The sequence below is a fragment of the Jaculus jaculus genome, chromosome 9 (assembly GCF_020740685.1).
Source record: "Jaculus jaculus isolate mJacJac1 chromosome 9, mJacJac1.mat.Y.cur, whole genome shotgun sequence".
Taxonomy (NCBI): domain Eukaryota; kingdom Metazoa; phylum Chordata; class Mammalia; order Rodentia; family Dipodidae; genus Jaculus; species Jaculus jaculus.
The window spans coordinates 114,735,065-114,747,203 of record NC_059110.1 but is presented as its reverse complement, the minus strand read 5'-3'; the positions used below and the strand labels follow the sequence as shown (position 1 = coordinate 114,747,203).

Sequence of the window (12,139 nt, the reverse complement as noted above, 5' to 3'; positions counted from 1 at the left end):
GACACCCCCGGCCCTTCCCTGCTTGTTGGGATGCACAGGCAGGGAGGGGAGGGGAAGACCGGTGCCCAGGCAGTCGGGCAGTGTCTGCAAAGCTGCCTTGGCTCACAGGAGTCGGAGGGCGCCTGGGAAACTTGAGATAAGGGGAGAATTTCACAACTATCTACCCAGCCAGGGCCACAGCAGCTGTGGCGTCTGATCAGAAAGAAAAGCAGGAGGAGGGGGTGGGGCACCGGGGACTTACAAGGGCCAAGCACAGAACCAGGCAGCCCCCTGGGAGGGTCAACCACACTTTATTCAGCATAGGAATGTCTGGATAGAGGGGCCTTGGGACAGGGTCCTTGACAAAGAACTCTGCTTTCAGCCCTACTGGAAACAGAGCAAAGATCACTGCACAGACCAGGCACAAGGGGAGAGGGGACTCTGCACAAGGTTGGGTCGGGTCACAGTGGGCCAGGCAGGGTAGTTATGCCAGGGCCAGCCCCACCTGGGTGGGTGGGTGAACAGCTCTCAGGGGTGTCAGAGTAGGAGGAGGGTTTCTCCTCCGCAAGGGAGTCGGCACATGATTCAGAGGGCCTAAGATCCACTGCCGGGAGTGGCTGGTGAAGGGGTGGGGGCGGGGGCGGGGGTGGGGGTGGGAGGCGGGCTGTGCAACTCTTACCACACAGTCCCCACCAGTCACCGCCAAACTGTAAATGATGCTGATCTTCCCTGCCCAGGACACCACTCCTGAGAGCTGCGGTCAGCGTGAGATGGGGAGGGGAGAGGTGGGCAGATCAAGGCTGGCCTGCCGGCAGAGCGAGCCTGTGGCCACAGCTTCAAGACACCATGATCAGGAGGGGAAGGGCACAGGGTTGCACCAGGAGAGCACCCACTTGAAACTCTGCTCCAGGGCAAGCTGCTGGTTGGGGCCCACACACAGCCTGGGCACCTGTGAATCCCAGGGAGGGAAGCCCTACAAGCTGGTCACACCCGTGCACTCCCAAGGGTGCCATGCTGTGCTGGGTGCGGACAGAGCAGGAGCTTGGTGGTTAGAAGGGTAGCGCTGGGTGTCCTGGGACCCTTGGGATGACAAGGAGTCAGTCATGATGGGCCACATGGGGCCAGCTGAATTCCTGATGAGCTGTCACTGGAGGGGGATGGGAACGGAGGCATAAAGACACCATCTTCTGGCGGTGTTTCATCAAAAGCTTCCCCTTCTGGGAGAAAACCAGTACTCCCCTCTGGGAACTGGGAGTGGGCTTTGTGGGGCTGGGCTGGCTCACCAGCAGGGGGCAGAGCAGGGCTGGCTGGCTAGAGGCTGGGAGGACAAGTGTCAGTCCGAGGCAGTTTCTCTCTAGGAAATGTGCACACTACACACAAGGCTGGGAGACGCAGGGAGGGCCAGCTCTATCTGCTGGGGCAGGGACGGCACAATGCCCTGGTGCCCAGGACTCACGACCCACAGGCAAAAGGAACACAATCGCCCGCGGAAGGCAGGGAGGGAGCTGGGGCTCACTCCTCAAACTTCCCCTCCCGAATGTGCTCGAAGGAGAAGGGGAGGAACTTGAAACCGGTCCCACTGTAGAATTTATTCTGGAATTCAACCCTGGAAAGAGGGAAGAGGAAAGTCATTATTCCATGAGGGGTAAACAAACAAACAAAAAAGCTGAGGCAGGATCTCACTATGTTGCCCAGGCTGGTCCTGAACTCCTGGGCTCAAGTGATCCTCCTGCCTCCTACCAGAGTAGCTGGGACTACGCGCATACTGGCATGCCTGGCTCAGAGAGATCCTTTGAAGCTTTTCACACTCCAACTGGATCAGGAAAATGCCCTGCACCGACCTTCTCCCAAGCCCCACTGTCCTGGGCGAGCTTAGGAAAGTCCCCTTCTCAGCGTGCTGCCAGCGGCTGGGGGGCTGCTCTCCAAGCCCACACCTGCCCACGACAGCAGCACGCAGAGGACAGCTGGACGAGTGTGGAAAGCACGCACACCCTCCTGCACACGCATACACACAGGCAAGCTCTGTGGAGGCATGCATGTCTCCGGCAGCAGGGCAGTGCATCAGCCCCCAAATACCCTGCAGGTAGGAACTGACACAGCCTCTCTCTCTGGGGAAGCCCCTGAAAGGAATCTTGAGTGGTTCCTTGGGGGTAGGAAGGAGAAGGGGGCTTGTAAGTGAATGCTGAAGGCAGTCATCTTCGGGGAGGAAATTCCTAGGGAAGCGGGGGAAGTCAGGAGGGGAAGTCTCCTCAGAGCAATGGCAAAAATATTCTCCAAGCACAAAAACATCTGAGAGAGAATTCTCCTCTGGGGACTAACAGGACAAACAGGGCCTTAACTCCCTTCCCAGGCAGTTCGGCATCCATCCACTGCTGGTCTCCTTGGGGCCCTTTCCAACTCGGAGGGGCAGGAAGAAGGGAGGAGCAGGCCCGCCTAGCTGCTTCCTCCGGCACCCTCCTCTGGAGGGCTGCCCAGCCGCCAAACCACCGCCAAATATGGGCAGAAACATGCAGGATTCGGAGGAGAAAAAAGCCAGGCCAGCTGCCCTGAGACGTAGTTTCCACTGGGCACTGTGACCCTTGGGGTGCCACAGTCCTTGGAGGACCAGGCAGGGATGGAGCTGTGGTGGACTCTAGGGCACAGGTGACCAAGGCAGAACCCTCTAGCTGGATTTCTCACCTTCAGCTTCAGTCAGGATTTCTACCTTTCAAACTTGAGAAGGCAGGAACTAGGGAACGGGAGGGGAGAGGTGGCCAGCGGCAACTGGAGGGTCCCAGAGGTCCCTGTCAGCCCTGATGTGCTGGCTGAGGCCACAGTGGCAGAGCTACTGGCTCTACCTGCTCAGCTAAGAAAGAAGAAGAAATTTCTGTGCAGGACTGGGGATGCAGCTCAGCCGGCAGGCTGCCTGGTTATTCACATGCATGAATTCAGCTCTGTGTCTGACCCCCAGCACCACATGAACTGGACATGAGCTGGGCATGGTGGCACACACTGTAACCCCAGCACTGGGGTGTTAGGCAGGGGGAGGATCAGAAGTTTCAGGTCATTCTTGGCTACATAGCAAGTACAAGGCCAGCTTGGGATCCATGAGACCCTGTCTCAAGGAGGAAAAAAAAAAAAAAAAGTCAAAAAAATTTTGTGTGTGTGCAGGAATGAGTATACACTGTGTCTCCCTCCATATTCCACAGGGGCTGGGTCAAGGCCTCAAAGAGCCCCGACCCCAGAAAGGAGGGGTCAGGGAGGGGAGTGCAATGGAGCTCTGGCTGAAGCTGGTCATAGGCTTATTGCAAGCGCAGTTCCAAGGCTTGGACGCACCCCAACACCTCTGGAAGTATTTTTGCAAGTTCCAGCTACGGAGGCGCCTCTAGAGGGGTGAAATGGCTTGATTCCTGCTCCTCTCTCCCCTTGGTCTGCAGGCTCGTGTTCGGGATGGGGTGCTCACATATGCCATGGGCACTCCTGAACAACTGAAAACATTTACATATATCTCTTCATTTCTCAGTACATAACCAAATAGTATCACTATGGTGTCCCAGCTCACGAGCTAAGGGCACATGTCATCATTGGTGGAATATGCTGACCTCCGATTCTAATACAGCACCCAGAACTCTAGCCCCCTTGCTGGCTAATCCAATAAATAGTTCTAATTTCTGACCAAGGCAAATGGAGTAGCTTTTCTCTCCTATGGTTGTGGGATCACCATACCTCTCAGCAAGCCCCTGCTTCCCTCATACACCCATAGGGCCTGGCAAGGAAGAAAAGGGGACATATGTCTAGGATGGGGCACATATTTCAGTTGTGTGGGCAGATTGGGGGGGGTCCCTTTGATGCTGGCCCTCACACCAGATGCTTCTTGAGGCTGGAGACTTGAGGGGGTCTCACAACCAGGGGCATCTTGGTTTTTTTTTTTTTTTTTTCTTCTTCTTCCGAGGTAGGGTTTCACTCTAGCCCAGGCTGACCTGGAATCTGGAATTCACTATGTAGTCTCAGGGTGGCCTTGAACTCACGGCAATCCTCCTACCTCTGCCTCCCGAGTGCTGGGATTAAAGGCGTGCACCGCCATGCCCGGCCATCTTGGGTATTTTTAAATTTATTGTTCCACAGTGCTACATACCAGACAAGCGCTCTACCACTGAGCCCAACATCCTGGATCCATCTATCTGGGGTCGACTCAACTTCATCCTGCATCCCAGGAGTCCTCAAGCTTATGCTCCAGGACTGAGCTGGAAAACAAGTTTCCTTTTGGACTCCCCACCCTCTTCCCCTGAACCATGGAAACGTACACTTCCTGAGAAAGTGAACACAAAGTCCTCTGTGAGAAGGCCCTGCAAGCTCTTCTCTCATTACAGGCCGCTGCATTGCTCAGTCCAAGGAACCTCGGGGGCACTGTTGTACCCAAGCTACTAAAATGCACCTAGAAGGCTGGGCATGGTGGCGCACACCTTTAATCCCAGCACTCAGAAGGCAGAAGAAGGATGATCACCATGAGTTCGAGGCCACCCTGAGAAAACATAGTGAATTCCAGGTCAGCCTGAGCTAGAATGAGACCCTACCTCGAAAAAAACCAAAAAATAAAATAAAAAATAAAAAAATAAAATGCACTTAGAGGGCTAGAGAGAGCTTAGTGGTTAAGGCATTTACCTGCAAAGCCTAAGGACCCTGGTTCTATTCCCACTCAGTACTCACATAAGCTAGATGTACATGGTGGCATGTGCGTCTGGAGTTTGTTTGCAGCGGCTAGAGGCCCTGGCACACTCATTCTCTTTCTCCCTCCCTTTCTCTCTCATCAAATGAACAAATAAAAATAAAATATTTAAAAAATACAGCTATAGTCAGGCATGGTGGTGCATGCCTTTAATCCTAGCACTTGGGAGGCAGAAGTAGGAGGACCACTGGGAGTTTGAGGCCACCCTGAGACTACATGGTGAATTCCAGGTCAGCCTGGGCTAGAGTGAGACTCTACCTCGCAAGCCAAAAAAATCACCTAGAATCCAAGTGCTCTGAGTACAGCTTAAGGAAGTCACATGGGCTTCTCTGCTACCTCTTCCAACTCCAGCTCTTGGAAAAGGCCACTCAGTAAACCAGAGAAACTGAGAGATCAAGAGAGCTCACTCCTGCCATGTACCAGGAAACCTGCTTCCTTGCCTGGGAGAAGGCAGAAGTCAGGAGTTCTGGGCTTCTCCCCTTCCTGGCAGGGAGCGATGGAAGCAGCTGGAGCTGCTGCTTCTGAGCTGAGCTGCATCTCTGCCTCTCCTCTGCGCTGAGGAACGCACACCCGTCTGACAGCTCAAACGCGAGGGCAGCACCGGCTGCCCGCTGGAGCCTCATTCCAAGGTTCTTGCTTCTGCGCCCGCCACGCCCTCAGCCTCATGCTCCTTACAGCTGCTCTCCAATTCTGCTCCATTACCAACAACTGATCTGTGAGTACACAAATGTGAACATTGACACACAGATGGAATGTGCTAGATACAAAGGCATCAGGTTCCTTGATGCCCACAGTTATAATCAGATCCCTGCTTCCTACTGTCTCTAGGGAAGAAAACACGCCTAATTATGGTGGGCAGGAAAGTTAAACACACTTTCCATGGCAGCTGAAAGGAAGAGAGACACAAGTTAGGAGACAGATATGTAGGTTAGAGTCTGCTCATTATGTTCTCAAATGTCAACCCCTTTTTAAGACCATGGCTTATGTTAGCAAAAGGTGGCCTTCAAGTCTGGAAACACTGGGGGTGAAGACACCTGTGGTTCTATGCCAGGAAAACAGCAGCAGTATCCCTGGGCCACTTTTTGCTGTTCCCTCTGCTCACCAGGGAGCCCACAGCTCTGGGCTCCTCCTGCAGCCCACGCTGCACATCTGCTTCTTGGCCATGAGGGGGCAGACACGCACCAATTTTTTTTTTAAATTATTTTTTAGTGGCAGGGTGATGCCACCAATCCCTTCTAACCCAGGATCCAGATTCGCTGAGGAGGGTTCCACTGTTTCTACCCAATACTCATAGTACTAAACAGTCAAATAAACAAAAGTGAGAAATTTACTTGACTTTGTTCCTTGTAAGCTGTACCCCAAGGGGCATTGGGATCATGTCTGCTCCCCTCTGCTAGGGTAAAACTAGGCTGGTTATGGGGCAAGCTCCTCTCTACCTGGCAGAGTAGCCACGTCTGTTTATGTCAGGGCGCTGTGACCGACACTGGTGAGCGCGTTTCTTCCTACTTGCTCACAGTAAACTTGTCATGTAGATACTGTCTTCGCTTTCTTTGTGGGACAAAGGTAGGTTCAGAGAGAGGGTGCTCTGTCGGGGTCACTCTCACACCATGGTAGGGCTGGAACTCAAACCCAGGCTAGTTTCTCTCAGAAGCTTGCTCCTCCATCATTACAACTCCTCATGTTTGTTGGGAAGAATGGAGGAAGACACCTTCACTTGGAGGCCAAAGGGGAGCATTAGGAAGAAGTGACTCATCTGTTAATAGCACATAGCATGGGCTGGAGAGATGCCACAGCAGTTAAAGCACTTGCCTGAAAAGCCAAAGGACCCAGGTTCAATTCCCCAGGACCCACATAAGCCAGGTGCACAAGGTGGTGCATATGTCTGGAATTTGCAGCAGTTGGAAGCTCTGGTGTGCCCATTCTCTCTCTCTCTCTTTCTCTCTCTGTCTCTTTTTCCTCTGTCCCTCAAATAAATTTAAAAAAAGAAAAGAAAAGAAAACCCAACACATAGCACCCAGAACTGGCTCTGTCCACTCTGGAAGTTCACTCTGTGCCCAAGCATGGGCAACCTTCCTCCTGCCTCGCCACTCTACCTGATGGTTCATTTCCAACAGTGACTTGTTCGCACCTTTCCCAGAGAGGAGGCAGCCAGCCTTCAACACAGGCTAGAATTCAGAATCCAGGTGGGCTGGTCACTCTTACCTCAAGCCCACGGCTCAGGAGACAAGAGATGTTAACAGGAAAGTAAGGAAGCCAAGGGGGCAAGAAAAAGTGAGTCACCCTGGGCTGGTTACACAGACATTCCCTCACCCTGAGTGGCCGAGGAAGTGTGCTGGGGAGAGTTGGCCGATAAGCTGGGAACAGGGTGCCCAGGCAGCAGTCTGAAGCACGCAACACTCCCAGCCTCCCGGGCTCTCCAGTAAACAAATGCACAGGGTGTGAGGAGAGGAGCCAAGAGGGAGGCCAGGCCAGGCCAAGGAAAACAGCCTCATCTGACATGGCAGGGCCCTTTTAGAGTGCTCTGGGGGAAGACTATTCCCTGCTGCAATTCACTCTTACTGTGCTCTCTCTCCTGTAGTTTGGTACCACCACCAACACCAGTGAGGCAGCTCAGCAGCAGCCCAGACAGTACATAAAATAAGGGGACAGGCCAGGTGTGGTGGCGCACACGCACACCTCTAATCCCAGCACTTGGGAGGCAGAGGTGGGAGGATCACTGTGAGTTCGAGGCCAGCCTGAGACACATAGTGAATCCCAGGTCAGCCTGGGCTAGTGCGAGACCCGACCTCGAAAAACAAGGGGATGGGGAAGAATCTCCCTAGGATCAGATACTAGAGAATGAGGAGAGATGTTTAAAGCTCTGTGATCACTAAGGCCACACACAGGTCGTGTAGGGATTTCTGAGGATCCGTGAGTTCAAGATCCCTTCATCTATGATACAGTGTGGGGGAGAGGGGAGAGGTGTGAGTGTCCCTCTGGGGACAAGATCCAGAGCTTCTAGGGAAGCTGGGGGAGAATCACAACACAAAAGAGTCAATGGAGACAGAAAGGGAAAGAGTTTGAGGATGAGTCACCAGATAAAATACACGCTTCCTGGGTTTTAGTGGAAGTATGTTCCATGCACATGTGGGAACCACTCATACTGAAAAAATAATTTGGTTTATCTGAAATTCAGATAAACTGGCTATCCTGTTTCTTTTTTCTTTTCTTTTCCTTTTTTTCTTTTTTGTTATTTATTTATTTTTTTCTTTTTGAGGTAGGGCCTCACTCTAGCCCAGGCTGACCTGGAATTCACTATGTAGTCTCAGGTTGGCCTTGAACTCACAGCGATCCTCCTACCTCTGCTTCCCCAGTGCTGGGATTAAAGGTGTGCGCCACCATGCCTGGCTCCACCTGTAAGCTCAACACTTGAGAGACTAAAGCAGGAGTCTGAAGGCGGCCTGGCAATATAGTGAGAGCCTGTCTTAAATAAATAAATAAATAAATAAATAAATGAAGGCTGGACAGATGGCTTAGTGGTTAAGGTGTGTACCTGCAAAGCATAAGGACATGGGTTCAATCCCTCAATTCCCATGTAAGCTAGATGCACAAGATGGTGCTTTGTCTGGAGTTGATTTGCAGTGGCTGAAGGCCCTGATGCGCCCATTCTCTACCTGCTTCTTTGTCTCTTTCTCAAGTAAATAAATAAATAAATAAATTTTTAACAAAGAAAGAAAAACAAGCAAAACCAAATCAGGGCTGGGGTGGCTCAGTGAGGAAGAGCACGGCTGCACAAGCTCCCCAGCAGTCACGTAAAAAGGCCGGGCGTGGCCATGCGCAAGTGAACCCAGCGCAGAGGAGAGCCAGGAGGGCTGCTGGGGCTCACTGGCCAGCCACTCCATCCAGGAAAGCACGCCGTGTCTCAGGGACATAAAACACAGAAGCACTATGGAAGGACGCTGAGGTCCTTCTCTTGCCTCCACACACATGTGCAATACGCAAGCACGCATTCATGCATACACACACAAACACACACACACACAAATACTCCGACACACCAGCAGCTCTGGAGAATGCTAGTGACAGGGAATGGGAGCCTTTCCTGGAACCCAGGAAAAGGTGAGCTGGCCTTTCTCCAAGGCTCAGCACCAGCTCCCTCCTTGCAGAGGACAGGCTCCGTGAAGGAGAGCTATCCACTGCTGGTGGCCCACGACCCCCTTAACCCGCTGCCCTCACCAGTGCAGCCGCAGTGCGTGCAGGAAGGCCGACAGGCCCTCCATGATCAGCAAGATGGCCACGGTCAGGGTGGCGAAAGCAGCGAAGACGAAGAACAGAGCCAGGCCCCCGGCCAAGCTCTTCACACTCAGGCCGGTGTGGATCACCATGGTCCAAAGCACCTCCGAGAGCTCTGGGGAGGGAGGAAACACAAGGCCCAGTTCAGTTTGGCAAGAGGCGGCTGCAGGCCTTGCACTTTCCTCGGCCACCCCTCACCTGGAGGGTTCCTGGCACCCCGCACGCCTGCGGTTCTGGTGGGATCATCGTGCACAGCTAACCTGGCCTAAGTGCTGATGATCCTAGGAGCGTCCATTCCCCCCCAGACTTGGGAGCGGGGCTAACTACAGACCCTTGATGAGCTTTCCATGCTGGAGATGCTTCTCATTGTCTGAGAAAGTTTCCCCAAGAAGCCTGCAGCTCTGGGCTGGAGAGGAAATACTCACGTGCGTGAGCGAGGCTCAGCGCCCAGAGCCGCAGGTAGGAGGCAGTGTTGGAGATGCAGCCCAGGCAGTACTCGATGGTGTGGATGGCCTGGTGGACCATCGTGTCCGCAAAGTCAAACTGCCGTGGGGGAAACCAGAGAGAAGGTATCAGGCTAGGAGGGCAGTGTGCAGGAGCTCTGAGGCACCTCTTGAGACCCAGCCAACGCAGGAGACTATGTCTAAGGAGTTTCACCTGTGGAGGGTGTCGGGTACCTGGTGCTGACATCAGGGGGTGACTGCAGCAATGCCTTCCCCAGAATCCTTGCTGTCCTATTTGCAAACTAGGACGTACTGCACTCCATCAATGCCTGTGTGTTCTACTTTGTGGGTGGTGTGCATGCATGTTTACATGTGAGTTGCTGCATGTATGTGCAGATCACAGGTATACATCAGGTGATTTCCACCTGATTTTTGGGGCTGTAAAACCTAGAGTTTGTGGACTTGGCTAGACTAGCCAGGAAGCATGTTGCAGGTCCTCCTTTATTTTCTCAGGGCTGGGACGACAGGCACACGACTCCGCACCCAGGTTTTCAAATGTGGGTGTTGAGTAAGAACCCAGGTTTCCACGCTGACATGGCAGGCACTCTATCCACTGACCCATCTCACTGGCCACTCCCACCCATGCCTTTTTTTTTCTGAGGCAGGGTCTTGCTCTAGCTCAGGCTGACCTGTAATTCATTATGTAGTCTCACTATGTAGTTTCAGACTGGCCTTGAACTTGAAACCCTTAGCCTTAGCGTCCTTCCTGCTAGGATTTCAGGTGTGCACTGCTATAGTGGGCTCTCTATGGACCCCATAGATTCTTCTCAACACATGTATTTTCCCTCCCTACTGATCTGTGAGCTCCAGAGCGGAGTACGGGCTGCATCAAGGGCACATACTTGAGATGAGTCTGATGACAAGGACATGCCAGTAGACCCAGCCCAGCTGGTTCCCACCTTGTGGTGACGCTGACCAGAGACTGAAGCACTCAGAACGTGGCAGCAAGGGCAGGCAGGGTGTTCCACAAACGCACTCTCAGGCTAGAAGCGACTTGCAGAAGACTAAGCCTCACACCTCCTTACTCATTCTTTTCATGGCCTTGTTAGGTCTAGACAACATCTTTTTTCTTCAGTGACTTCTGAAAAGACTTCCTAGTCTACAAAACCCAGGCTGCAGATATAGCTCAGTTGGTAGAGTGCTTGCTTAGCACACATGAAACCCTGGGGCTGATCCCCAGCACTGAAAAAACTGGGTGTGGTAGTGCTTGCTTATAATCACAGCATTCAGGAGGCAGAGACAGGAAGATCAGAAGTTCAAGGTGGGTCTGAGGCCAGTCTGGAATACATGAGAACCTGTCTCAAGGAAAAGAAAAAAAGTCTACAAATTCCCACATGGATACCTGATCAGATAATCTTGTGGCTTTTGTATTCCTGAGTCATTTCGTTTTTCCTTTCAACACCAAATATTATTTCTAGACGAAAGGCATGGCCAGGCATGGTGGCACCTACCTGTAATCCCAGCACTATGAAGGTTAGGCAGAAGGATCATGAGGTCCAGGTCAGCCTGATCTACACTGTGAGACCTTGTCTCAAAACAGCAGTGTGTGTGTGTGATGTTTGCCTTTAATCCCGGCACTCAGGAGACAGAGGTAGGTGGATCACTGTGAGTTCAAGGCCACCCCAAGATTATATAGTTAATTCCAGGTCAGCCTGGGCCAGAGTGAGACACTACCTTGGAAAAATCATTAAAAAAGGCACCTGCCTGCAAAGCCTAATGACCTGGGTTTGATTCCCTAATTCTGTCTCCCACACATAAATAAATAAATATTTTATTGGGTTTTTTGTTTGTTTTATTTTTCAAGGTAGGGTCTTACTGCAACCCAGGCTGACCTGAAATTCACTATGTAGTCTCAGGGTGGCCTTGAACTCATGGTGATCCTCCTACCTCTGCCTCCCAAGTGCTGGGATTACAGGCGTGTGCCACCACACTCGGCAAAATGCTCAAACTTTTAAAAGTTATTTTTTAAGTATATTTATTTTTATTTGTTTGAGAGAGAGAGAAAGAGAGAGAAGCAGAGATAGATAGACAGAATGGGCAAGTCAGGGCCTCCAGCCACTGCAAATGAACTCCAGATGCGTGTACTTCCTTGTGCATCTGGCTTACCTGGGTCCTGGGGAATTGAACCTAGATCCTTTGGCTTTGAAGGCAAGTGTCTTAACCGCTAAGCCATTTCCCCAGCCCCTGCTCAAATTTTTTAAAGGTAGGCTGGGATATAGCTCAGTGGAAGTTTCTGAACTATGTTCTAGAAGAAGGTCCAAGTGGAGAAGTAACAGCTACATGAAAGACTAGGATGTTTCTTTCCTCAAACTGCTACCCAAAGGCCAGCTCAGGGTCATCATGGGCTTTCAGATTCCTGAGGCCCAGCCAGCTGCCCTCAGGTTAGAGTCCATTTTCCATAGTAGTTTCTGTAATGGCTTTAGGACTGGCCTGCCAAAGCCATAGGAACAGAGCCAGTAGGGAGAGGAAGCAGCTCTAGCAAGTCACCCTGAGGGAATGCTTTACTTCCTGTCACCTCTAACTATAGCGAGTGCAATTCTAGACTTTCCTCTCAAGTCTCCTGCTTACTCTGAAAACTGGAGTAATGCTTGTAATCCTAGCTACCTCTGTCCCAGCAGTGCTGTGAAGAGCTCTTTCCCACTTTTGCTGATGTATTGATGGGAAGGCAAGTCCAGAGCTT

General features: G+C 52.0%; 1 protein-coding gene across 6 annotated transcripts in view; it reads right to left on the bottom strand.

The window, feature by feature from the left end:
• Positions 1-271: 271 nt before the first annotated feature.
• Positions 272-12,139, bottom strand: part of Atp6v0a1 (ATPase H+ transporting V0 subunit a1) — a 74,311-nt gene continuing 62,443 nt past the window's right edge. For all 6 annotated transcript variants that reach the window (XM_045158099.1, XM_004655359.2, XM_045158101.1 and 3 more), the window contains 3 exons: positions 9,382-9,499; positions 8,900-9,071; positions 272-1,585 (listed from right to left, as the gene is read on the bottom strand). In XM_045158099.1, the coding sequence (XP_045014034.1) occupies positions 1,492-1,585; positions 8,900-9,071; positions 9,382-9,499 (384 nt within the window). In that variant the 3' untranslated portion in view covers positions 272-1,491. The remainder of the gene's footprint in view (positions 1,586-8,899; positions 9,072-9,381; positions 9,500-12,139) is intronic.